Genomic DNA, 24,808 nt, shown 5'->3' with positions numbered 1-24,808 from the left:
CAGACAGCACAGTGCCATATACCAGCACTGTTATCAGACAGCACAGTGTCATATACGAGATCTGTTATCAGATGGCACAGTGCCATATACTAGCACTATTATCAGATAGCACAGTGCCATATACCAGCACTGTTATCAGACAGCACAGTGTCATTTCCGAGCACTGTTATCAGACAGCACAGTGTCATATCCGAGCACTGTTATCAGACAGCACAGTGCCATATACCAGCACTGTTATCAGAAAGCACAGTGTCATTTCCGAGCACTGTTATCAGACAGCACAGTGCCATATACCAGCGCTGTTATCGGATAGCACAGTGCCATATGCCAGCACTGTTATCAGACAGCACAGTGTCATATCCGAGCACTGTTATCAGACAGCACAGTGTCATATACGAGATCTGTTATCAGATGGCACAGTGCCATATACTAGCACTATTATCAGATAGCACAGTGCCATATACCAGCACTGTTATCAGACAGCACAGTGTCATTTCCGAGCACTGTTATCAGACAGCACAGTGCCATATACCAGCACTGTTATCAGACAGCACAGTGCCATATACCAGCACTGTTATCAGATAGCACAGTGCCATATGCCAGCACTGTTCTCAGACAGCAGTGTCATATCCAGCACAGTGTCATATCCGAGCACTGTTATCAGACAGCACAATATACCACCACTGTTATCAGACAGCACAGTGCCATATACCAGCACTGTTATCAGACAGCGCAGTGTCATATCTGAGCACTGTTATCAGACAGCACAGTGTCATATACAAGCACTGTTATCAGACGGCACAGTGTCATATCCAGCACAGTGTCATATACGAGCACTGTTATCAGACAGCACAGTGTCATATCCAGCACAGTGTCATATACGAACACTGTTATCAGACAGCACAGTGCCATATACCAGCAATGTTATCAGATAGCACAGTGCCATATGCCAGCACTGTTCTCAGACAGCAGTGTCATATCCAGCACAGTGTCATATCCGAGCACTGTTATCAGACAGCACAATATACCAGCACTGTTATCAGACAGCTCAATGTCATATCCAAGCACTGTTATCAGACAGCACAGTGTCATATACAAGCACTGTTATCAGATGGCACAGTGCCATATACAAGCACTGTTATCAGACGGCACAGTGCCATATACAAGCACTGTTATCAGACAGCACAGTGTCATATCCAGCACAGTGTCATATACGAACACTGTTATCAGACAGCACAGTGCCATATACGAGCACTGTTATCAGACGGCACAGTGTCATATCCGAGCACTATCAGACAGCACAGTGCCATATACGAGCACTGTTATCAGACGGCACAGTGTCATATCCGAGCACTGTTATCAGACAGCACAGTGTCATATCCGAGCACTGTTATCAGACAGCACAGTGCCATATACCAGCGCTGTTATCAGATAGCACAGTGCCATATGCCAGCACTGTTCTCAGACAGCAGTGTCATATCCAGCACAGTGTCATATCCGAGCACTGTTATCAGACAGCACAATATACCAGCACTGTTATCAGACAGCACAGTGCCATATACGAGCACTGTTATCAGACGGCACAGTGTCATATACGAGCACTGTTATATACGAGCACTGTTATCAGACGGCACAGTGTCATATACGAGCACTGTTATCAGACAGCACAGTGCCATATACCAGCACTGTTATCAGACAGCACAGTGACATATACGAGCACTGTTATCAGACGGCACAGTGCCATATACCAGCACTGTTATCAGACGGCACAGTGCCATATACCAGCACTGTTATCAGACGGCACAGTGTCATGTACGAGCACTGTTATCAGACAGCACAGTGTCATGTACGAGCACTGTTATCAGACGGCACAGTGTCATGTACGAGCACTGTTATCTGACAGCACAGTGCCATGTACGAACACTGTTATCAGACAACACAGTGCCATATACGAGCACTGTTATGAGACAGCACAGTGCCATATACGAGCACTGTTATCAGACAGCACAATACAGGGAGTGCAGAATTATTAGGCAAGTTGTATTTTTGAGGATTAATTTTATTATTGAACAACAACCATGTTCTCAATGAACCCAAAAAACTCATTAATATCAAAGCTGAATATTTTTGGAAGTAGTTTTTAGTTTGTTTTTAGTTTTAGCTATGTTAGGGGGATATCTGTGTGTGCAGGTGACTATTACTGTGCATAATTATTAGGCAACTTAACAAAATAAAATATATACCCATTTCAATTATTTATTATTACCAGTGAAACCAATATAACATCTCAACATTCACAAATATACATTTCTGACATTCAAAAACAAAACAAAAACAAATCAGTGACCAATATAGCCACCTTTCTTTGCAAGGACACTCAAAAGCCTGCCATCCATTGATTCTGTCAGTGTTTTGATCTGTTCACCATCAACATTGCGTGCAGCAGCAACCACAGCCTCCCAGACACTGTTCAGAGAGGTGTACTGTTTTCCCTCCTTGTAAATCTCACATTTGATGATGGACCACAGGTTCTCAATGGGGTTCAGATCAGGTGAACAAGGAGGCCATGTCATTAGATTTCCTTCTTTTATACCCTTTCTTGCCAGCCACGCTGTGGAGTACTTGGACGCGTGTGATGGAGCATTGTCCTGCATGAAAATCATGTTTTTCTTGAAGGATGCAGACTTCTTCCTGTACCACTGCTTGAAGAAGGTGTCTTCCAGGAACTGGCAGTAGGACTGGGAGTTGAGCTTGACTCCATCCTCAACCCGAAAAGGCCCCACAAGCTCATCTTTGATGATACCAGCCCAAACCAGTACTCCACCTCCACCTTGCTGGCGTCTGAGTGGGACTGGAGCTCTCTGCCCTTTACCAATCCAGCCACGGGCCCATCCATCTGGCCCATCAAGACTCACTCTCATTTCATCAGTCCATAAAACCTTAGAAAAATCAGTCTTGAGATATTTCTTGGCCCAGTCTTGACGTTTCAGCTTGTGTGTCTTGTTCAGTGGTGGTCGTCTTTCAGCCTTTCTTACCTTGGCCATGTCTCTGAGTATTGCACACCTTGTGCTTTTGGGCACTCCAGTGATGTTGCAGCTCTGAAATATGGCCAAACTGGTGGCAAGTGGCATCGTGGCAGCTGCACGCTTGACTTTTCTCAGTTCATGGGCAGTTATTTTGCGCCTTGGTTTTTCCACACGCTTCTTGCGACCCTGTTGACTATTTTGAATGAAACGCTTGATTGTTCGATGATCACGCTTCAGAAGCTTTGCAATTTTAAGCGTGCTGCATCCCTCTACAAGATATCTCACTATTTTTTACTTTTCTGAGCCTGTCAAGTCCTTCTTTTGACCCATTTTGCCAAAGGAAAGGAAGTTGCCTAATAATTATGCACACCTGATATAGGGTGTTGATGTCATTAGACCACACCCCTTCTCATTACAGAGATGCACATCACCTAATATGCTTAATTGGTAGTAGGCTTTCGAGCCTATACAGCTTGGAGTAAGACAACATGCATAAAGAGGATGATGTGGTCAAAATACTCATTTGCCTAATAATTCTGCACTCCCTGTATACCAGCACTGTTATCAGACAGCACAGTGGCATATACGAGCACTGTTATCAGACAGCACAGTGCCATATACCAGCACTGTTATCAGATAGCACTGTGCCATATGCCAGCACTGTTCTCAGACAGCAGTGTCATATCCAGCACAGTGTCATATCCGAGCACTGTTATCAGACAGCACAATATACCACCACTGTTATCAGACAGCACAGTGCCATATACCAGCACTGTTATCAGACAGCACAGTGTCAGATCTGAGCACTGTTATCAGACAGCACAGTGTCATATCCGAGCACTGTTATCAGACGGCACAGTGTCATATCCAGCACAGTGTCATATACCAGCACTGTTATCAGACAGCACAGTGCCATATACCAGCACTGTTATCATACCAGCACTGTTATCAGACAGCACAGTGTCATATACAAGCACTGTTATCTGACAGCACAGTGCCATGTACGAGCACTGTTATCAGACAGCACAGTGCCATATACGAGCACTGTTATGAGACAGCACAGTGCCATATACGAGCACTGTTATCAGACAGCACAATATACCAGCACTGTTATCAGACAGCACAGTGGCATATACGAGCACTGTTATCAGACAGCACAGTGCCATATACCAGCACTGTTATCAGACAGCACAGTGTCATATCCGAGCACTGTTATCAGACGGCACAGTGTCATATCCAGCACAGTGTCATATACCAGCACTGTTATCAGACAGCACAATGCCATATACCAGCACTGTTATCATACCAGCACTGTTATCAGACAGCACAGTGTCATATCTGAGCACTGTTATCAGACAGCACAGTGTCATATACAAGCACTGTTATCAGACGGCACAGTGTCATATCCAGCACTGTTATCATACCAGGTCGGTTATCAGACAGCACAGTGTCAGATCTGAGCACTGTTATCAGACAGCACAGTGTCCTATACAAGCACTGTTATCAGACGGCACAGTGTCATATCCAGCACAGTGCCATATCCGAGCACTGTTATCAGACAGCACAGTATCATATACGAGCAGTGGTTTGTCCGCAATAATTGTTGATGGCGTTCCGACCCTTTAAAGGATAAGCAGTGCTTTAAATGGAAATATAGAAGTGCAGGTACTCTTTGTTTAGAGTACCTGTTTGCTCTTGAGAAGTGTCGGTCCTCACCCACTGTAATGCATTGCACAAGTGCTGAAAAGTGCCGGTACTCCTGAATCATTTGTTCTAATATCCAAGCTCGCAGACACGTGGGCTGCTGCTCTTGTTTCACAGAGATACACTTTGTATACAGGGTACTACTGCTGGTCAAGGACAAGTGTCCGTCTGTGTCTAGGACGGGTCTGATGTGTTGAAGGACACAAGGCCAAAGACCGCCACTGCCAATTACAGGCCACTTGGGAAAGTCCCCAGTGACAGCAACAAGTCTGTGGAGCATCGGAGTTGACACACTTTCTATAAAGTAGTGGAACAAAAAGCATCAGGTATGAAAGTGAACCTTTACAATCAGAAGAAACAGCTCTCCTCTGATCACAAGCGCCTGCATGTCCCCGAGGGGTAGGTCGGTGTCGCCCTTTGGATTTCAGGAACCATCAGCGAAGGACAGGAGACATAGTGGTGGGTGAGCCACTTAAAGCTCGAGCCAGACTCAAGCCTGAAGCCTCGCTCTGGCTCGGCGTCCTGTTGGAGCCGAGCCCTCGAGGAGCCGAGCTTTCATGCGACTTCTGCCTGCCAGCCTCACTCCGGCCTCACCCATAATGAGGTAGAACAAAGCATTAACAACTGAGGTAAAAGAAACCGACAAATGGATACCCATTTAATGTCTGATTTGTACAAGGTGAAACTAAAAAACCCGGATGCATCGTGACTTCCCAGCTTAAACAACCCGTGTGATCTTGAGCATTTTTTTTTTTTTTACCGCTTTTACTTTATCAGTTTATATTTACTATAGCGTATAAAATCGCAGTCATACACCGGAGTTCAGAATACCAGCTATACAAAAATATGATCTAAAAGAATCTGGACCACATACAGGGTTCACATGACATGCCTCTTATTCCGTGAATGGCACTCTCCAGGGTGGGGGCAGGAATAGTTCTAAGTTTATGTTTTAAAACTATTTATGAGAAACTTACACAGGTCACAAAAACATACTTTTTTTAATCCTGAAACGACTTCATCAATTATGTTTGTTGTACGATTTCGACGGCAAACATTTTCAGGGCTCGGCATGAACAGGAGAGCTCGAAGAGCCCCCCCGTCCCTCGGCTCGGCCCGTCCTATTCATTCGTTAGCTCGCCCACCTCTAGGGAGAGGGATTCCCGCACCCCCATAAATGGATGACTCCACCTGTGGCGCTGCGGGGCAAACAAGTGCACTTTCACCGAAAACCGCAAATGCTTTACGGTTTCCGACGTTTAGTAGCGGTCACAGTGTTAAAGGCAAGGCCGCCGTCTTTTAGAGATGTCGGGGGTCAGGTCGCAGCAACGGTGGACCCCGAGAGACAGCGGAGGATACGGTAATAGCCCCTGATTAACCGCCGCTGCCAACTACCCTTCATCAACACACACCAACATGCCCACCCCTAAGTAGCCTCTGAAAACCACGCGACACCAAGGTCTTTACCGCCTATGGCCTGATAGCCATTGTTCGCACTGCCAGTGAACCCTCGCTAACCGAAAACACTGTGAATACACTACACCAATGTGCGCCTACCAGCTACACAAAGGTACCCGCGGTCAAACTATTTCACCCATTAATAAACAGCATTAAACCTCAAACGCAAACTCCAGCCACGTTCATTGCGCCCACAGCCAATGCTCCCATCCCCTACACCCTCACACCTTTTACCAACAGGCCCTATGCCAACATACCTGCCACATCTGGAACTCTGTCTTCTGCTACTCTAATCCATGCTCATGTATTCACAATGTAACAGCCCCGGAATAGTCTCCTCTAAAATACACTTGAGTATCATACCACCAATCAACACAACCTCTGACCGGAAAATCTCGACCAACAGACCTGCAACTAAACACGCACCACCAATACACATCACTAGTAAAGTGCACGTGTCCCAAGAAACACCTCACCAAGGTAATCTTCACCAACAACCCCGTCGCCCAAGCAGCCATTGTTCATGTACCCGGTGTCAATGTATGTCACAACCAATATACCTTAACAGCGCCCTGCGTTTTTGTAGCCAGTCTGTGATCCCTTAATGGATATAATCAGCATTAATTTACCCTCTACAGATATTCCTAGAGATACTGTACCCTATTCAGTCTAAGGTATGAAGTCCAAGCTATCTACCTACATACCCCTGATGCGAGTGCCAACATCGGCCTACCAGCAGAAAATGTAGCTGCGTGGACCTACCCTCGGTCGATAATCCCAACAAAGCATTTCTACCAACCGCCCCTCCTCCACGGCTCCCAACATCAACAAAGCACCTGACAGTTGCCAACCTATGACTCTCCACAGCAACCCCTGCCAGAGTAGTCTTCAAAGGAACGAGCAGCAACACATCTGCAACCAAGAACATTCAACTCAATGGAGCGAGTGAAGCCCGTCAAGGTCAAGTGCCTATGTTTGTTTACCACCCCAGGGCTGGCGACAGCCCGCCTTCCAAAAAAAGGGCATTTTCGGTGCCCTTGACGGGTTGAAAACATTTTGCCTTATCTCAAATCTCTCCCTAGGCTGGAAAGGGCAGACTCGGCGGTATCACAGAAGCATTCGTGGAGCAGAAACGGTCCTGGATACGGAATGTGTTCAGAAAAAGGGATCTGTATTTCGTTTAAAGTTAAATGCGGTGTGTGCACTGCTATTTCTACAGCCTGAATGCTCCTGAGGGGACACAGGAAGGAAACCACAGTGTACTGCGTGCTTCGCTCTCCTGAAGGCGTCTCTTACGGCTTCTCTCGCTTCCGAAGAAAAAAGAAAATCAAAGTTCCAGGTTTTGATACCTCCGCTTGGACTTCCTGAAACGATGCCGCGTCATTGTTCAATGCAGTTAGCGCGCTCTCTTACACAGTGTCAGCGAGCGCCCCCTGCAGGAGTGTGAGTGACAATCGTACACGATGAAAACAACCACAGCACGTCTCGCATGCAAGCAAACGCATGTCATTTCAGATTTCGGGGAGATTTAAGTCACTTTCAGCATCGTGCACGCGGGAAAGCAGCCGAGCAGACTCGTTTCCGGTTAGACAACTGAGCTGGGAATCTCTGCTCTTCGTTTGACATTGAGGGTGAGGCGCATTAACCATCTGCACTGGCGAAGAGGTTTCTCTTAGTACAAAGTTGGTGAGTTTGAGCTACTGTTACATTAGTTGTTTCTAAAGCTCTTATTATAACACCAAAGCCGCCTCGAAGCGCTTGAGTGGGAAGAGAAAAGGACAGATCAGTGGAATCTAATAGCTACAAAGTGACAAATATGTTGTCTTGTCCCTGGGTTTGTTGTCACATATGAAGTGCTATTTTGGCAAAAGGCACTTGGAGAGGGCAAACAAGCACAAGCCAGGTTACCCACACAGCTAATTTAAGGGCTCAACCATACCAGACACAATGAGCACCTATTACAACATCAGCCATGATGAACACCCATTACCATACAATCATGATGGACACCCTGCCACGATTAAAACCTTTAACCATGTCAGTCTTTGAAAAACACCCGTACCCATACCAGCTACAATGAATACCCATGACCATTCTAACCATGATGAATGCCCGTGAACATAGCAGCCACGATGAGCATCGGTGACTAGACCATGACGAACACCTGCAACCATACCAGATACTAGGAATATCCATAATACCAGTCAAGATGAACATCTGTAACCAGTCCAGCCACTCTGCACACCTCTAACCACATCAGCCACAATGAGCACCGGTAACCCAAACCGTCAATGTGAACACCCGTGACTATACCAGCCATGACAAACACCTGTAACCATGCCAGTCACCATGTCCATCCAAGACCATACCAAACACAGTTAACAGAAGATCACACCTGCCATAATAAACACACTTCATCATGCCAGCTATGATGAACATCTGCAGCCATGTCAAATGTAGTAAACACCCATCACTTTACCAAACACTCTACACCCAGGATTACATGGCTATTTTACACACCAGAGGTCATGCTGGCCTTTATCGGCTCTGCTTGACCACAGCGAAGAGGATCAAGACCCCTGAGCATACTTGACATTTTCAGTACTCCTATCCATCTCATATGATCATACCAACACTTTCAAGCCTGCTCCAGACCTAACACCATTCAGCACAATTCCAGCTCCAAAAACCATCCACAGAACCTACATTTGCAACACCGCCACGCCAACTTTTAACATCCATGTTTTCATCTGGTGCTCTTCAGTGTTTTTTGCTTGTCGCAAACTTTCACATTAATTCCGTAGCACTATCACTTCAGAATGTCCCTGCTCTCCAACTTTCCTCATGCCTATTTTACTTAGGTACTGTATTCTGCAACAACCCCGTTTGTCGATGTGAGACTCCTTCATTCCACTGGGTTCTTCTTCTGACCGGGACCAGTGAGAATAGAAAATTTGGGGATTCAGCTGGTTCAAGGTCCCTTGAGTCAAAAGGCATTTAGCACTTTACAAATGTGAGTAACATGACATAGAAACTGTATGTTGAGTGCGCATACCAGCCTACTGAATAAGAGATGGTGGTGTTCATACTCAGTACATCAACATCTTGCCATGGTCTCCAGTATTCCCTTTGTTTTCGCAGCACTCACTGCCTTGCTCCGGCTTCAAGCTTTTACCTTCCTTTCAAAGATGGCTGTGCCCATCTTCATCAGATACCCAGCTTTCTACACATTTCTATATTGTGAACACCAATGCCTTCCCCATAGTCTCCAGTTCCCCCCCCTGGTTTTCTAAGCACTCTTGTTCCTGCCTGTTCATCGTCTCTGGCTTTCCCTGTACTTTAAGATCTTTACTCAGCGTCCAGCTTTTCCCTTGACTTCTAAGCGCTATTGCTCCAGCCTGTCCCAGGTTTCGAGCAATCCCTAATCCTTATCCAGGACCTTCACCGCACAGAAGCAGTTTCAAGCCTCCTCTTGGACCTTCTATTCATTGTGCACTCCAACAGCCTTGCCTGGTCTCCAGCTTTCCCCTTGCTTTCCCAACACTACTGCTCCTGTCTAATCGAAGAGTTTCTCAGCGCTACCGCTTCAGTCCATGTCGGGTGCAAGCTTCCTACTTTCCCCTTAGTCAGCACTACTGCCTGCCTCAGATATTGCAACTTTTCATATTATTTGCCAATGCACCCTCCTGTGTGGGGTTGATGCCAGTCCTACGTTTCATCAGCTACTTTACTTTGGGGCGGACTTGGGGAAAGCTATCAAATGCCCCCGACAGATTTCATGCAAGTCCAGCCACAGAATACCCCCATTTAAATGTAACGCCCCAAATTCCACCTATGAGTCACACACCCGAGTTCTCCAGTTAGTTGGTGTCCTGGGACAAGAGAAAACAAGTACCAGCTCGCGGGGAATCGTTCCCGTACACGGGGCCCCAGGTGGGCCAGGCCGCCGGGTACAATGGACAGGATCGAGGGCCGGCTGCGCGCTCCCCACTGGGACTTGAAAGACACCCCCTCCTGTTGCCGAGTCCCGGATTTCCGCACTCGCCGGCGGCAGCTGCCGCTCTAATGTTATCACAGGCTCAAGGGTGTGGCAGGAAGGAGACCGTTTGCAACCGCACACGCATCACTATTGTTCTGGAAATTCACACGAGGCCTGCACTGGCAGATTGTCAAGAACAGGCAAACCTGTGCGCCTGGAGAGCGGGAGGCCGGATCTGTCAGGTCTTCTGAGCCAGAGGGGGAGCCCCGAGCCCCTCCAGGCGCTATAATCACATTGAGTGAGAGGCTCGGCCCAGCAGGGCCCCACGCCGACCCCCCGGCCTCCTACAGACAGTGGGCTTGATTATGATGTGGTCGGCGTATTCCGACCCGTGCGTAAACTCCTGTTTACGCAGGGGTTGGATTAACAAATGAAAAGGTATTTAAGGAATCCGATAATCACCAGATGCGTTAAATACCCCAGGCCTCGTTACATTTTGGCAGGTCAAGCCTGTTGAAATTTAAGAGGGGAAAACCACACGGTACTTACCGTGTCATGCTGATTTTGGTGCCTGAAACACCCAAATCTGCATGTTGTTCCCCATAAACTCGTACGAGGTGCCATTTTCGTACTTGAGAAGTAACGTACCATGCGGTACCGTTATTTATCAGGTGCACTAAATAGCCCCTATACTCGTAATCCGGGCCATATTAGCAGGATGCACTAGTAGCCAAGGGTCGTCTCCATGACCACCCTCCTCATAAAGGAGGAGGCTGGGCCCAGGAGGTGTTTAGCCTCCTCCAGGCCCATCCCCCCTGCAGGGAGAGTCAGAACCAGGCAAGGCTATAAGACTCTCCTAGTCCTTCGGCCCATACCTGGGTAAGCTGGCACCAGAGGTTTCCAGGTCCCTGCCCTGTGCCCCCACTTCTTACCAAGAAAGAGGAGGCTGATTCCAGTGGGGTCCCAAGCCTCTGCTAGGGCCTTCGCCCGCAAAAGAGTCCATAAACCTCCTCCAGGCCCTTTGCTTCAAAGACAGAGGCTGCTTTTCACAAGGTTCCAAGCCTCCTCCAGACCTAATGGAGCATACATTTATCTCTGTTCTTTATGTCACTGAAGTCAGCAGACTGTAACCAAAAGTATATGAGCACACGTGTGAAAAAATAACATAGAAAGCTGCACTGAAACTTATTTTAAATGTGTCTTTTGCTTATATTTCAAACTTGACATTGGTGCCTTTTTAATCATCCCATACATAGGCAGGGTGGAGTAAGAGATTCCTAGGTCTACCCCCTTACTCTTCATTCTCATAAAAGGAAGAGCCAGGATCCGGCAGGTCTCTCAAAACTCCCACAGGCCCTCGACTCTAAAGGTGGAAGAAGGCTGAAGACAGGAGTGTCCCACACATTCTTTGTACTCTTCAGCCCTAGAATGGGAGTTTGTAGGGCTCTAAGTGGAGCTGGTCCCTCTGGGTCTCAGACCAAGCAGTAATTAAAACCTGCCCTTCAAACTGGTCCTATCCGACCCTATATAGGTGTCCCCGGCTTTACAGGAAAAACACTGATCAGTTTCCAAACAATAACTATAGAAATGATTAAGATAATTCAGTCAGCAAGGTAGTCCCAGTCAATTTTACACATATTCTATTACATTTTGCAGTCCCTAAGAGTGCTTGCTTTTACCAGGATATTCTGTAATGTTTTTCCATATAGCACCTCTAGGTGTCCATGTGAGTTCAAGTTGTGGGTGGGTGTTTATAATTGCCACAATTGAGTGCTCAGGACTTGAAGCTCAAGACAGTTCAAGTTTCACATAGTACTTGCCAGTGGCTCATAAAGGTGTTCGGAACACAAGTTCAGCCAATCGTGGACCTATCTGCACAGCACACAGAGCAACAGTCATGTGTAGTAATTGTAATTCTATGCAAAATTGTGTGTAGGAGGTGCACAGCTGCTGAAATATTGACAGAGCTAAAGTAATGGAAAACATTGCTTACAGGTGAGTCGGTGCGTTGTGTTTGAGGGGATGGTGAAGACGTAGGAGATGCAAGGAAGTACACGCAGGAGAGAGCAAAAAGAGGTTGCTAAAGAGGAAGGGGAGAAGGTGTGAGATAGGTGGAGGATTTCAGAAAGAGGCGGGAGAACAATGGTACGTTTACCATAGTAAGAGAATGCAGAGGAAAGTGATGGGAAGGGAAGAATACGAGATTGAAACACTGAAAACCACTGTCCCTTCTACAGACCTTAGCTATGTGTACTGCAGTCTCATATTTTCAGAATTAAAACATTTTTAATTCATAATTATGGGAAACAAAGTAACTGTTACTTATTTATCTGATTATGCTAACTGATTTTGACATAGCCAATAGATCTGGCACCTTTACGTTCAGATCAGTTAGTGTGCGATATGTCTGGACGCAAAAACAGAAAGCTGACAAAAAAAGCAACAAAATAATGGTCAGGTGGCACGCTCTGGGAAGCACAGGGTTTTAGTTTAAATGTTCTAGGCCACCCCTCTTGAAAAGGTGTCCTTGTTACACTTCTTAGGCCGCACCCCTTTTGGAGACCCCTACTCCAGCTTTGAGTCCTTTGAGGCTGCTGGACCCTCAACTGAGGGCCCAAACCACCACCAAACTATCCCAGCTCTGGGCTGCGCACTCCCTACTATAAGGAGGCCTTACACAAAAGGCATTCTATTACGCATCCTAAACAGCCATCTCCTTACAGAGGGAAAAGGAAATGCATGGGGGAGGGCAAGCATGCTCCTTGCCTTTTCACCTACAAACCCTGAACGTGGATCAAGGGAGCTTCGAAGCCTCCTGCAGGCACTAGCGGGGACTGTGGGATCCAGGGAGCCCGTGCATCCTCGACCCCAGGACCACGTGGAGAAAGTGCCCAGATTCCCTGGTACCCAAATCCTGCCAGTCCCTTTGCTTTCTATGAGGGAGAGACTAGATCCAAGAGACATCATAAGCAATCTCAGGGACGTGCCTAGGGACCCAGAGCCTCCTCCGAGTCCTTCACCCAAAAGAGGGGAGGCCAAATGCGAGCGGCAAGCAGCCTCGACGCCCGAGAGTAAACACTTCGGCGGATCATGAGATGCGAGCTGTAATCAGCTCTAATGCATGGCTTTTAGAGCGCTCCAGCCTGTGCAGGCACACACTGAAGACGTGGCAGGGAGTCCCACAAAGGCACGCCAACAGCAAGGGAACCCAAACACATTCCTGCAGGCTGGGCCCATTATCTGTGCGGCGCCTGGGCGCGAGGATGGCACGTGGGGAAGGAAAGATGAAGGAGACAAAGGGAGGGAGAGGGTGAGGACGAGATCTCTGACCCCTCCAAGTCTGGTGTGTAGCAACAGGACATAGGCCAGCATCGGAGTAAGTCCACAGGCAGTACGTGCCCAGTCACGCATGGGTCAGCGGCCTGTGCCTCCTTTTTTCAGGGTCAGCAGCAATTACCAGAGACGGCCTTAACTTTATCACTTCATGTCTGTGGCCTGCAGCAGTGAGACTGGAGCCTGCTCGCTCCCCCTTTGGAAACAGCACTCCGCTCGCATCCACGCACTCCAGCCTGTGGTAGGAAGGATGCGCCGCAGGGCGGTCTGCACTCGCAGACTCCACTGCCAGGGCCCGCATCAACAGGATGCCCTGCCCCTGGTCACATTAACTCCGCGTCAGAGCAATAGGACTGGGTCCTGCACTTGGGCCCACTAACTCCGCGTCAGAGCAATAGGACCGAGGCCTGCCCCATGTCACACTAACTCTGGGGTCAGAGCAACATGACTGAGGTCTGAACGTGGTCACACTATCCCACGTCAGAGCAACAGGACTGAGGCCTGCACGTGGTCCCACTAAGTCCACGTCAGAGCAACAGGACCGAGGCCTGCCCCTGGTCACACTAAGTCCACGTCAGAGCAACAGGACCGAGGCCTGCCCCTGGTCACACTAACTCCACGTCAGAGCAACAGGACCGAGGCCTGCCCCTGGTCACACTAACTCCGCGTCAGAGCAATAGGAGTGGGGCCTGCACGTGGTCACACTAACTCCGCGTCAGAGCAACAGACGGTCTGCCCTTGCTTACCCCATCACCAGAGTCTGCACCACCAGGAGGGTCTGCAGACTGCACCCGTTCACTGTGGGTGAGAGGGGACTGCGGCAGTAGCGTCTCACCATGCACATGCTGGCATTACCTCTCGAGTCAGTGCAATAGAACTACGGTTGTACCTACTCACACTACTGCTGGCCTGTGCCTGCTCACTTCGTGTAAGAGGTGAGAGCAATGGGTATAAGGACCGCACCTGCTCGCTCCACCTCTGGGGTCAGAACAACAGGACCACGGCCTGCACCTCTCACTTCCTGTCTCGCCTCGTCAGCAACACGAACAACGTCTTTTCCTAATGGGCCCGTACCCATGTTTTCCAGCAACAGCTCTCCTTTCTGAGTCTGCTGGGTCCATGCCTGGGGCCGGATGGCCATGAAGGGCCTGCACTTGCTCACTCCACTGCAGGGACCTTCAGCAGTAGGACCGTGGCCTGCACACACTCACGCCATCTCGGAGGTCAAGACAAGAGGACCAAGGCTCGCGCCTCTATCTCTGGGGTCAGAACAACAGGACCAGCGGAACTGTTCTCTTCCTCTCTGGGGCCTGCAGCAATGGGGCCTTGGCCTCCAGCTCCTCCCGCCACTGCTGGGAGTTGCAGTTTGGTTTGTAGGAGGACCACTTGCCCACTTCACGGCGGTTTATCCTCATCCCGACCTTTTCTTGAGTGTAAGGGATAGAGATTGGGCTAAGAATGCGCCAGAGAATTCAGTGAGTATATTTCTTTATCAAATAATAAGAGATCTATAGACGAAAATCATTTAAAAGTATGTTTGGTGCGCCCTTCAAATCCACTTCTTTGCCATCTTCATCTTCTTGGCTGCCAGATTTAATATGGGAATAGTGTATTGGATACCAGAAGCCTCAACCATCTAACTTTATATTCTATGGTAAGGCCTTTAGTCAGTTGTGTTTCCCTGTTGATCGGTGATAACTTGTCGCAGTGGAGTTGTTTCACAAGGTCGGTATTGTCATGGGCCACGAGTAACGGTTGAAGGCATTTTCTCTTACTCCAGCTGATTTATTGATCAGTAGGTTTTATCTGTGATCCGTGCTCTTCACAGCATTTCTTGTACACATTTAGGTGTCTCGCTCATTACTCTGTCTCCCGCAGTGACTACAGTGATGCTAGTTTGCCAGATGCCTTCTAATGAGTCTTCCTAATGAAGATTCCCCAACTGAGTTTAGAGCCCAGCAATGCTCTTAGATAGGATCTACCGTTTTCCCATGTTATTAACTCTCCACTGAAACCGATCTGTGAGTACTCTGAAATATTTTTCTATTAAACTGTGCTTCATTTGCACAGTTTTAAGCAGTTTTTATATATTCTCCTCCATTTCCTGATGATACGGATTGCAAAACGACCAGCTTTTCAGTGATTGGACCCTGCAGGTATCCAAACAACGCACTGTGAAACCGGGAAAGCAGATCTGTATCACTTACATTTGAATGTCTTAGTCAAGCTGCTACCAATCACAGCGCCATCCACTGTTTTTACAAGCACACTGTCTTATTTGTGCTCTACCCCAAGAAGTTACATAAATAATAGTTGTTTTCCTTTAAACTACAGAGAACAAGGAGAGCAGGTTTTTCTACCACTGTGCTTAGTGCCAGCTTCTCACTCCCTTCTGTTGCCCAAAGACTGGGCTACTAGCCTCTTAAAGTAACATGATAACCTATATATGTTCGAATTCCTATACATTTGAATAATATCAGTCTTTCCAAAAACGGTCCCAGAGTTACTGGGTGAACAGCTTGTACCTAATTTCTGTTCCAACCCTGTCTTTCTTACCCAACAGATCATGTGTTACAGGATTGTTCCTACACTCTCTAGTACCAGTCTATCAAAATATGTTCTTCAGCATGGTCTGAGCAAATAAACCATTAGCCTTGGAACCAAGATCCAGATGGCAGCATCTTGGCACAGAGTATCTACGATAACATGAGTCTTTACATGCATCGCTTCATCATCATTACTATTCCTTCTTCAGTGGGTGCACCTGCAGATACATGTACTGATCAGGGATCTGGTTGAGGCATGAGTGTCGACTTGACACAGGGAAAGAATTTGTTTGTCTCCTGTCTCCTCGGTTTTCCTCGCACTAGGCTCCCCCTTAAAAGCTACCACGATATTTAAATCAGACATGTCCCAATTAGGCCACCAGATACCCCTTTCCATGAGTCCCACTCACAACCAGGCCTTACTAACCGTCAGATCGGTGCCGCTCACAGGCAATGCCCACCAATCCCCTTCGTCTCTTCCTCTTACTCTCTTCTACTTCCTACATTTTCCTTCGATGTCACTGCCCATGCTTTGCCTCTTAGGTACATCACTTTCAGTCATCCCACCAGATACATCAAGTTGGTTACCTGTTAATAAATCACAATCCCACCAGCGGAACTGTACAACAAAAACCTGTTATTTTGGCAATACTCTTTCCCTCTCTCCGGATCGGGTCTAGCCTCACATCCACAGCTCTGATGCGGCCCTGAGGCTGCAATAAATGATTTACAGGCAACCATCACATTCTAACAGGAGATGCCCCCTTGGGCAGACATACAAGAAGGGTTTATGAGAACAGATTAATCCCATAAGTCTAATGTTTCAAAACCACAGTTTGTCAGACAGGAGGAGGACATCTCCATGCCTTATTCAGACCCTTTTCTAGGAAGGTTTCATGAAAACTGAAAATTGTTATGAACACACGGTCATTGTAGTTTCCATAATACAACAGCGGAGGAGCTACTGCAATCATCACGCTAGTAATGTCTCCATCGGTTCCTCTCCTAGAAATCAAGGTATGGAGGAGTAAAACACACCTTCTCTCAGATCCTTTGAGACACTGTGTAAGTCCATTAGGGAAAAATATAATTTACTACAATATTGAAAGACAGCACTTTTCATGTCTCACTGCATAAGAGCCGAGAGAGAGAGGAAGGGAAAGTGAAAGATGAGAAAGAAGGAGGAAGGGAAAGAGAGATCTTGACAACTGAGATCATCATGTGCAAACAGTGAGGTACATTTGAGCCCTGTGTGGTTCCTTCTAGTCCTCAGGACTTGTTACATAGGCTGTTCCATTGGTCTCGCCTGCGACAGCTCATGCGCTCTCACTTTCAAGATATATTGTATACAACAAAGGACTTGCAGCTGCGATTGAGGCACTACTTTTATTTTTTCTTGTTCTCTGCAATCCTTGTTGAACCTAGGCCACACACTTCAAAGAAGCCCTTTTCTCACTTGAAATTGATTTTTATTGTGACAGCAGACATTACTGCTTACAAATGTATTTCATTAAGACATGGGCATGTGCTCAGTTGCTTTCTTTATGTGATAGGATTTTTTTTGCTAAATATAATTTCCTTTTCTTTTTCACACATGGTGAGATTAACTCATGTGCTCAGAATCACAGGGGTATTGTGCTGAGACATACCAAGCACTGGCAAGGACAATGGGTTTTGCCTTGAAGATTATTGGCTCTGCCATTCCCTTTTGTTAATGCTGTACAGCATGGGCATTGCTGACCTTGGCAATGATTTGTAGCCCTGTTGTATAGGAGTGTGCCTGCTGTGCAGCATGGCTAAAACTATTAAGAAAAGGGACTATGATGCATTCTGCACTTAAAAAAAATACACATTAGCTCTGACTCTGTCATAGTGCTTTTTAAAATTAATTGTAGCCACACTGCAAAACATCTGCACTACTATACAGCACGACTACAAACCATTACCATGTAACATAGCTGTCATAGGGGAGACACGTTTGCTTTGCCAATGCTTGATTTTCTTTGGAGGTGCAGTATTTTGCTTAAAGAGTATGTATGATGTGAAGAACCACACCTGTTAAAAATAATACAGTGAGCACTGATGGGGCTGATTTGCTGGTGGTATAAGGGACTACCTAGGCAACTTCTGGGTTGCTGTGTCTGCCTTTCATCTTCTTGGAGATGTATTGTTTTAATTATGGTAAAGCAATCATCATTATCAAGAAGCAGCTGTTGAGATCATTTTTCATAGCCTTCTGTTAGAATATGCTATTTCTGTTTGTAAATTGATGGCTCAACCTCAGTGGGGTATCCTGCAGCTGAAGGAAGTAATTGACTAGAAAAGAGCCTGGTCCAGAAAGAATCACAGGGCAAAAGGGATCTCAGAACTGAATGTCTGTGAGGGCTCTCCAAAAATGGCAAGCTCTGACAACCAAACCCAGTATAGTAAGGACACAGCCACTACAGTTGTGCTACAGAGATGCTTTAGCCTATCTTGCTAATTTCGTTATACACCCGGTACGGAAATGAGAAGGAAAGTAAAGTGTAAACAAAAGACCCTGCTAGCTGAAAGATTATCCCCCAGTGGATGGAGTCAATACATCAACAAAGTGTAACAAGAGCGTTCTCACTGAGGATAGATAGACAAAGAGATCACCACCTGAGAAACCACTCACTTGTAAGGCACACTGGTACCCATAAGGCCACCTGCTAAACCTGGCAATACATCATGTACAAAATCATCAAATACCACAGCACACATAACAAATATTCAAGTACATAGTGTCCAAATGTAGATGAACAGACCTGAATCCATAAATGCATATATCCATGAAACAGTTTGTGTGGCAGTACAATCCTTGATGTATTTCCAGATGTTGTATGGCAATAGAAAAAGGCCTCCAATATATTTCAAGATTCTGTATGACAATAGAACAAGGCTGCTAACTCGTGTTTCATGGCTATGTGAATTTATGGATTCGGGTCTATACAACTACATCTGGACATTATGTATTTGAACTTTTGTTATGTGTGCTGGGGTAGTTGATGATTTTATATATTTAGCAGGTTTCCTGGGTAGTAGGGAACTCAATACCACTTTAGCACCTATGTAATAACTCTTTGAACTTTTTACTTTTCCCCATACTTAATTTGATGTGGGAAGTGCGTTCTATGTGCCACTATCATATATATATATATAAATTCATCATGTACAATTTTTCCTTGTTGGCAAGCTAGGATCAATCATCATGTACATGTTGTCCTTGTTGGCAACCCAGGATCAAGGGCTCCATGTACGACTGTAAGCTTTTGCAATTTGCGAGTCGCTAAAGCTGATGTACAACAGTGTCTCAAACACTGTTTGCGATTCCCAAATGGGTCCCAAGGGACCTGCCTCATTAATATTCATGAGGCAGGTCGCAATTTGCAACCCTAAGGGAATGGCCAGCACTCACAGGGATGGTGGCCTGCTGGGGCCAGCAGACCACCGTGTCCGTGACTGCTTTTTAAATAAAGCAATGTTTTTTTTAATTTTTTTTAATACAGCCCATTTTCCTTTAAGGAAAATGGGATGCATTACAAAAAGAAAACTAAAAAGTTTTCTATTCATTTTTTAAGATTAGGCAGTGTTTTCATCAACATTCATAAAGGAAATGTAAGGCCCGAAGGAAATTGGCTTTGCATGTCACTACACAAGACGCCAATGGAAGGTATTAGAAAAGAGGGATTTAAATGTGCTGCAAGAGCCAGAAAGAGGCAAGAAGTGTACTGCAAGTGCAGCCTGGCAACTCGAACCACACGAAGCATAAAATCATCAGAACCAGGAGCATCTGAAATTACATCAATGCACTGTCTGTGCGTTAGAAGTAGGCCACCATGTCCTACAGTGATTACACGCACATCAGTGACCCATTTCCGATCCTGCAAAAAACACCAGAAGAACTAAAGGTTCTGAAAGGGAACCATGGACGTCTTATTTACATATCCCAAAAGATCCAAGTCGAAAACGAATGTCAAATTCCATATTACATAGAAATGTGGAAATGGGGCGAAAAAAGGCTGGTGTGTCATGCTTTCAACTACTAGCATCACTTAGTAGAAAACTCTGGCTGATTATCTAAGCCCAAGCAGAAGCTTCTTCAAATCCATCAGAAGAGATTTAGAGTTTGATAGTGTGGGTAGGTCATGGAACTGGTGGCCATTTCAGCTGCTGGTTAAGCCATATATCACCCTTTGGCAAACTCTAAACCAACTTCCACGATACAGGGGAGGGCCAGTAAATCTCACTCCCAAAGCAAACAACATATAGCAAGCATAGCCTGGGCGCTGGCCTTTATAACAGCCAATTACAGGACTAGTTAATTTGCCTTCATTATCTGGTTGAGGTCATCAACACCCTGCTCTCCAAGTGCATTACATAAGAGTGCATCAATATATGGGCATTTGGAGATGCATCAAAACATTGTTGGCAATTTTTGTTACGGTGAACATCCCTGTACTTGGCAACAATTCCTTTCTGGTTTGAGGTGCTGTGTAGGAATGTCCCAACCCCTGTAAACCCCAATATATCCATGTAAAACATTGTCTGGGACTAATTTTGATAATCATCATCTCTCTTATCAATACGGCTGAGTTACTTGAAACACTTTGTGGATTGTTTAATACATTTGCAGAAGCGAGGCAATCCGAAAACAGGGCAGAGTCTAATGAACTGTACTTTTCAATTAGCAAGAAGAAGGGATCATCAAGAATGGCTGGGGCACACTACCTCCTCCATTCAGGCCAAGCAAGAGCAGGAGCCCAAATAGCAAGGCACTGGGCCAGAGGTTTACTTGTTGCAGTAGCCGGGCCTCTATGTAGATCAGTTCCACTCTGGTCTCCTTTCCTCTGAACTCATTTTAGGGGAGGAACAAAAAGGGAGTAGTTGAACCACCATGTATAGGTCCTCCATAGGGATCAATGGACAGCTAGTCAGTGTAATCCAGTCGTAGTTTCCCTGCACAAGCAGAAAGTGCCTCGACTACTCTGCTTAAGTGGTGCAGTGTGCTGATGGCAATTTCAGTGTTTAGTGGTGCCAGGGACTTTAGTACGTCAAACAAAACATGCACTTTTGATGTACCGGAGCATTGGTCTAAATTTCAGTAGCAGAGGGAACACCAAGGTTTTTAAACACTGTGGTGGGTATGCTTGAGTATACCGCTATACCTCAGGTCCAGAACAAAATGCTTTGGCATAAGAGATCTTTAAAGTAGTCACGAGGAGGGTCGCTAGAACCTCATAGCTAGCATGGAATCCCAGCACAGACTCTAGAATTAGACTCAGCAAACACCGAGGGGTGAAAAACAGAATCTGGCAGTGGAGGCACCTTAAAACAAGGTCCAGCTGAGTTTCTGGTGCAGTCTCCTCAGCCCATTGATCGATCATCCTGGATGAAGTTTATGCCCTATGCTAAGGCTGTATAGAACAAAGGCCTTTTATTTCTGTTCTTTATAAAACCCTAGGACATCACGGTTAAGTACTCCTTCGAAAAGAGTAAATAGAACTTGAGACCCAACGCAATGTTAACCTGTGTGCTATAGGCCAATCTTTGACTTTATGAACGCTGAACTCCATACGCATCAACTATGTCCCATAACATGCTTTTACACAAGTCAATACTTAAAGATCCCTTGAGGCTGGAGAGTAAGATCCCCATTCCTGCCTCCGTGAGGACGTTCCCTGATACAGGAAAGGATATCTTACTGTGAGAGCCTGGAGCTGCCTCTTGATAAAGGTAAGGTCCCATGTAACTTAATACTAGAGGAGCCCATTGGTAAGGGCAGGGTCTTACAGACTTACCCGTAAGACAAGGCCAGTCTCCCACACCATGTGATAGCAAATGCACATCTTGGTATATCGATGGACCCTGGAGGCACATGCAGACAGCAGAGGGATTCCTTGTTTTAAGGCCACAGAGACGCCTCCTGACTGGAGGTGGGAATCCTTATTGTGGGAACCCAGATGTGCTTCTTGGCATGCGAAAGATGCATTGTGTTGAGATCCTCGATGTCTTTGTTGGCTGGGACAAAGTGCTTATTGGGGGACCCTTGATAAACTTCTTGGCTGGGGTAGGATTCAAAGACATTCAGATTTTCCTTACCTTTATTCTTGGCTTTGGCCTTGGCCTTTTCTTCCTGCTTCTTAGCTTTTGTCACCTCTCCTTCCTTCTTCTTCTTCCTGCGGCCACGGAGCCAGCTGAAGGCTCGACGAAGGGTGCTGCTCTTCTTTTTCTTAGGAGCCGGGATCTCAACACTATCTGCAGCAGACCCGGGGGGCGTGCTCCCACACTCCTCCCCTGTGGGGCCCACTGTGGAGTTTTGCTCCGACATGGACAGAATCAGTGAATGCAGCCTAGGAGAAACAAAATGACCAGCTCATGGGAATATGCGTGAAGAGGGTGCCATTCTGCACAGGGCAGCAAGCGACAGAGAGATAATGTTAATACAAAGAAAATGAGCAAAGGAGGGCAATATCGAGATCTACATCTGGTGGCCAGATCCTATGTGAACATGACAGGCTGCAGCTACTAAGACAACTACAAGTACAAATCTGATTACATATGGCAAGGGAAGAAATGTTGGTACGAGAAACCTACAGTTGGCTTAACAGTCTTGGAAGAGGCACTTGAATTGCAATCAGTGAGTTGAGACTTGTGCTCTTGATCAGGATGTGAACTTAATTTGTCGTTATTACTTATGAGCCTATAGGCAATTCTGAACCACAAAGATTCAGGGATTGCTTCTGGAAGAAAAAAAAAAAGACGTGAGCAACAAAAAAGGGTCTGGAAATTGTTTAGGGTCAGAATAATGTGAAGTGGATTCTGGACCAGATGTGTCTGGAAGTGCTTTAAGGCATAGATGATATTAAAGTAATTTTGACTAAGAAAGGTCTACAGGAAGTTCGTATTTACAGTAGAATGACTCTGGAGAGGGATCCTGAACTGATATAATTGTGAACAGGTTTCTGATTTAAGATGAGACGCATGTGAGTCCAGAATAGAAATATGTGTGGGGGGAGTTCTGGTCTGAAGGAGGGTTGGGATTTGCACAGTCTGTGAGTCTGAACCTAGAGGGCTTGGAGAGGGATCTGGCATGAGATGGCTTGGAAGGAGGGTGACGTAAGTGTGAGTAAAAAATGGAGAAAGGGGTCAGGATTTGTCTCGTCCTGTAGGGAATTCTGGAGCAGAATGTATCAAGAGGGGTGCCCATACGAGGACGGCTCTAGAAGGGTATCCTGGGATGTATTCCTTCCTAGCCGGGTGGCTTCTTTTCACTGTTATGTTGCCACTGTTGCCAGTCTGAGCATCCAGTCAATTCTTGATGTCTCCCTTGTGATCCCCCAGCACGAAGCAATCCATTGCAAACATCCACGGTAGTTAGGCAAGAAACGTCCAGAACATACGGACAAACAATGAATTGCAACAGACTTCTCAGAGGACTATGATGTGAACTAAATCCCACGGTACTTGGTAGTGAATAAAATCCACAAGGAATACGTTAGGAACAGATCCCGGCAGCATCGAATGGTAATGTAATTTCATCAGGAATATGTCGAAATTGCCTCCGCGGATTGATTGATTGTGCAGAAGAGGTGAAAAACGTCACGATCAGAAGGCACGCCGGACTGTGTAATCCAAGGGTGGAATATGGACAGCGGCTCTCGGGCACACGAACGGGAGCGATTGTGCGGAATTCAGGAGACATTCAGGGACGCACCGGGAGAAACCCTCACAGACCAGGTGGAAGAGCTCCTCACACGAACGGCATGGGCAGAGGGGGAGCTCCTTGGGGATGGGGTGGATCCCCATGCGGGGTACGATGCTCAACAATGGAATGAAACCCTTGGGGGGCGACAGGTATTCCGGCCCCCGCTGCTCCCCCGGCCTCCCCAGGGGCCGCTCGCTGGATGTAGGGCCGGTGCCTGGTGCCTCCGCCGGAGCTCATGAGTCACTGGCGGCTCAGACTCTGCCCCCAGCCGGCCTCCCCGCCTCCCCCGGAGCCTCTTCCGCATTCCCGGCCGGGCCCGCCTGCCGGGAGAGGCCGTGCTGTGCAGGTGAGGTGGGCGGTGCGGAGCAGAAGGAGCCCACCGTCGGGTAAGGTCTTTCTTGTGCCCGCCCACGGGGCTGGGGCTGCTACGAGCCCGCCCCCCAGGGAGGGGAATGCTAGGCACCGCCCAGTTAAAAGATCGGCCACGCAAATTCTGGAGAGGAGCCCAGCGCAGGTGTGTACTGCTCCTCATGGCTTTGGGTGCGGCCTGGGACAGAGCCCAACCCCGCCCCGAGGGGAGGACTGGGCTCCACGGTACGGTACTTGTTGCGAAGGTGAAGAGGCCTCTCTTCCCGCCCTGTGACGACCCGTCCCATAGTGAGAAGAGCCGGTGTAGACCTGTGCCCACCGGTACACAACAATGAGCCAAGCCTCGCCCCCGTGCCCACCCCTTGGCAGCTGCAGCCTCTCCCGCCCTCTGGGGTTGGCAGAGTACCCCATCCTGAGAGGAGCGAGGAGGATGTAAAATAAACACCAACCGGTGAATACATGAATTCTTACAGGAAAGGAAAACTGAAAGCATCACAAACGTCTTTCTATTTGTTTAGGGGAAGGAACGTTTCTGTAAGAGATGCGGCACGGAGCTATATATAGGCGGCGCAGATTGACGTATGGCATTTTTGTTAGAAATATTTAGAGCGAGAGGACGCAGAAGAGGTGGTTGGTGTGTGATTAAAAGAATGACAGCACGCACGAG

The 24,808-nt window shown here is 47.0% G+C and overlaps 1 protein-coding gene across 1 annotated transcript in view; it reads right to left on the bottom strand.

Moving 5' to 3' along the window:
* Window positions 1–24,104, bottom strand: part of NHSL3 (NHS like 3) — a 179,661-nt gene extending 155,557 nt beyond the window's left edge. The window contains exon 1 of the mRNA XM_069223387.1: window positions 22,167–24,104. Within this exon, the coding sequence (XP_069079488.1) occupies window positions 22,167–22,395 (229 nt within the window). The 5' untranslated portion in view covers window positions 22,396–24,104. The remainder of the gene's footprint in view (window positions 1–22,166) is intronic.
* Window positions 24,105–24,808: the final 704 nt, after the last annotated feature.

The sequence above is a fragment of the Pleurodeles waltl genome, chromosome 3_1 (genome assembly GCF_031143425.1).
Source record: "Pleurodeles waltl isolate 20211129_DDA chromosome 3_1, aPleWal1.hap1.20221129, whole genome shotgun sequence".
Lineage (NCBI taxonomy): Eukaryota > Metazoa > Chordata > Amphibia > Caudata > Salamandridae > Pleurodeles > Pleurodeles waltl.
The sequence above is the reverse complement of the archived record's forward strand: the minus strand, read 5'-3'. Positions and strand labels throughout refer to the sequence as shown.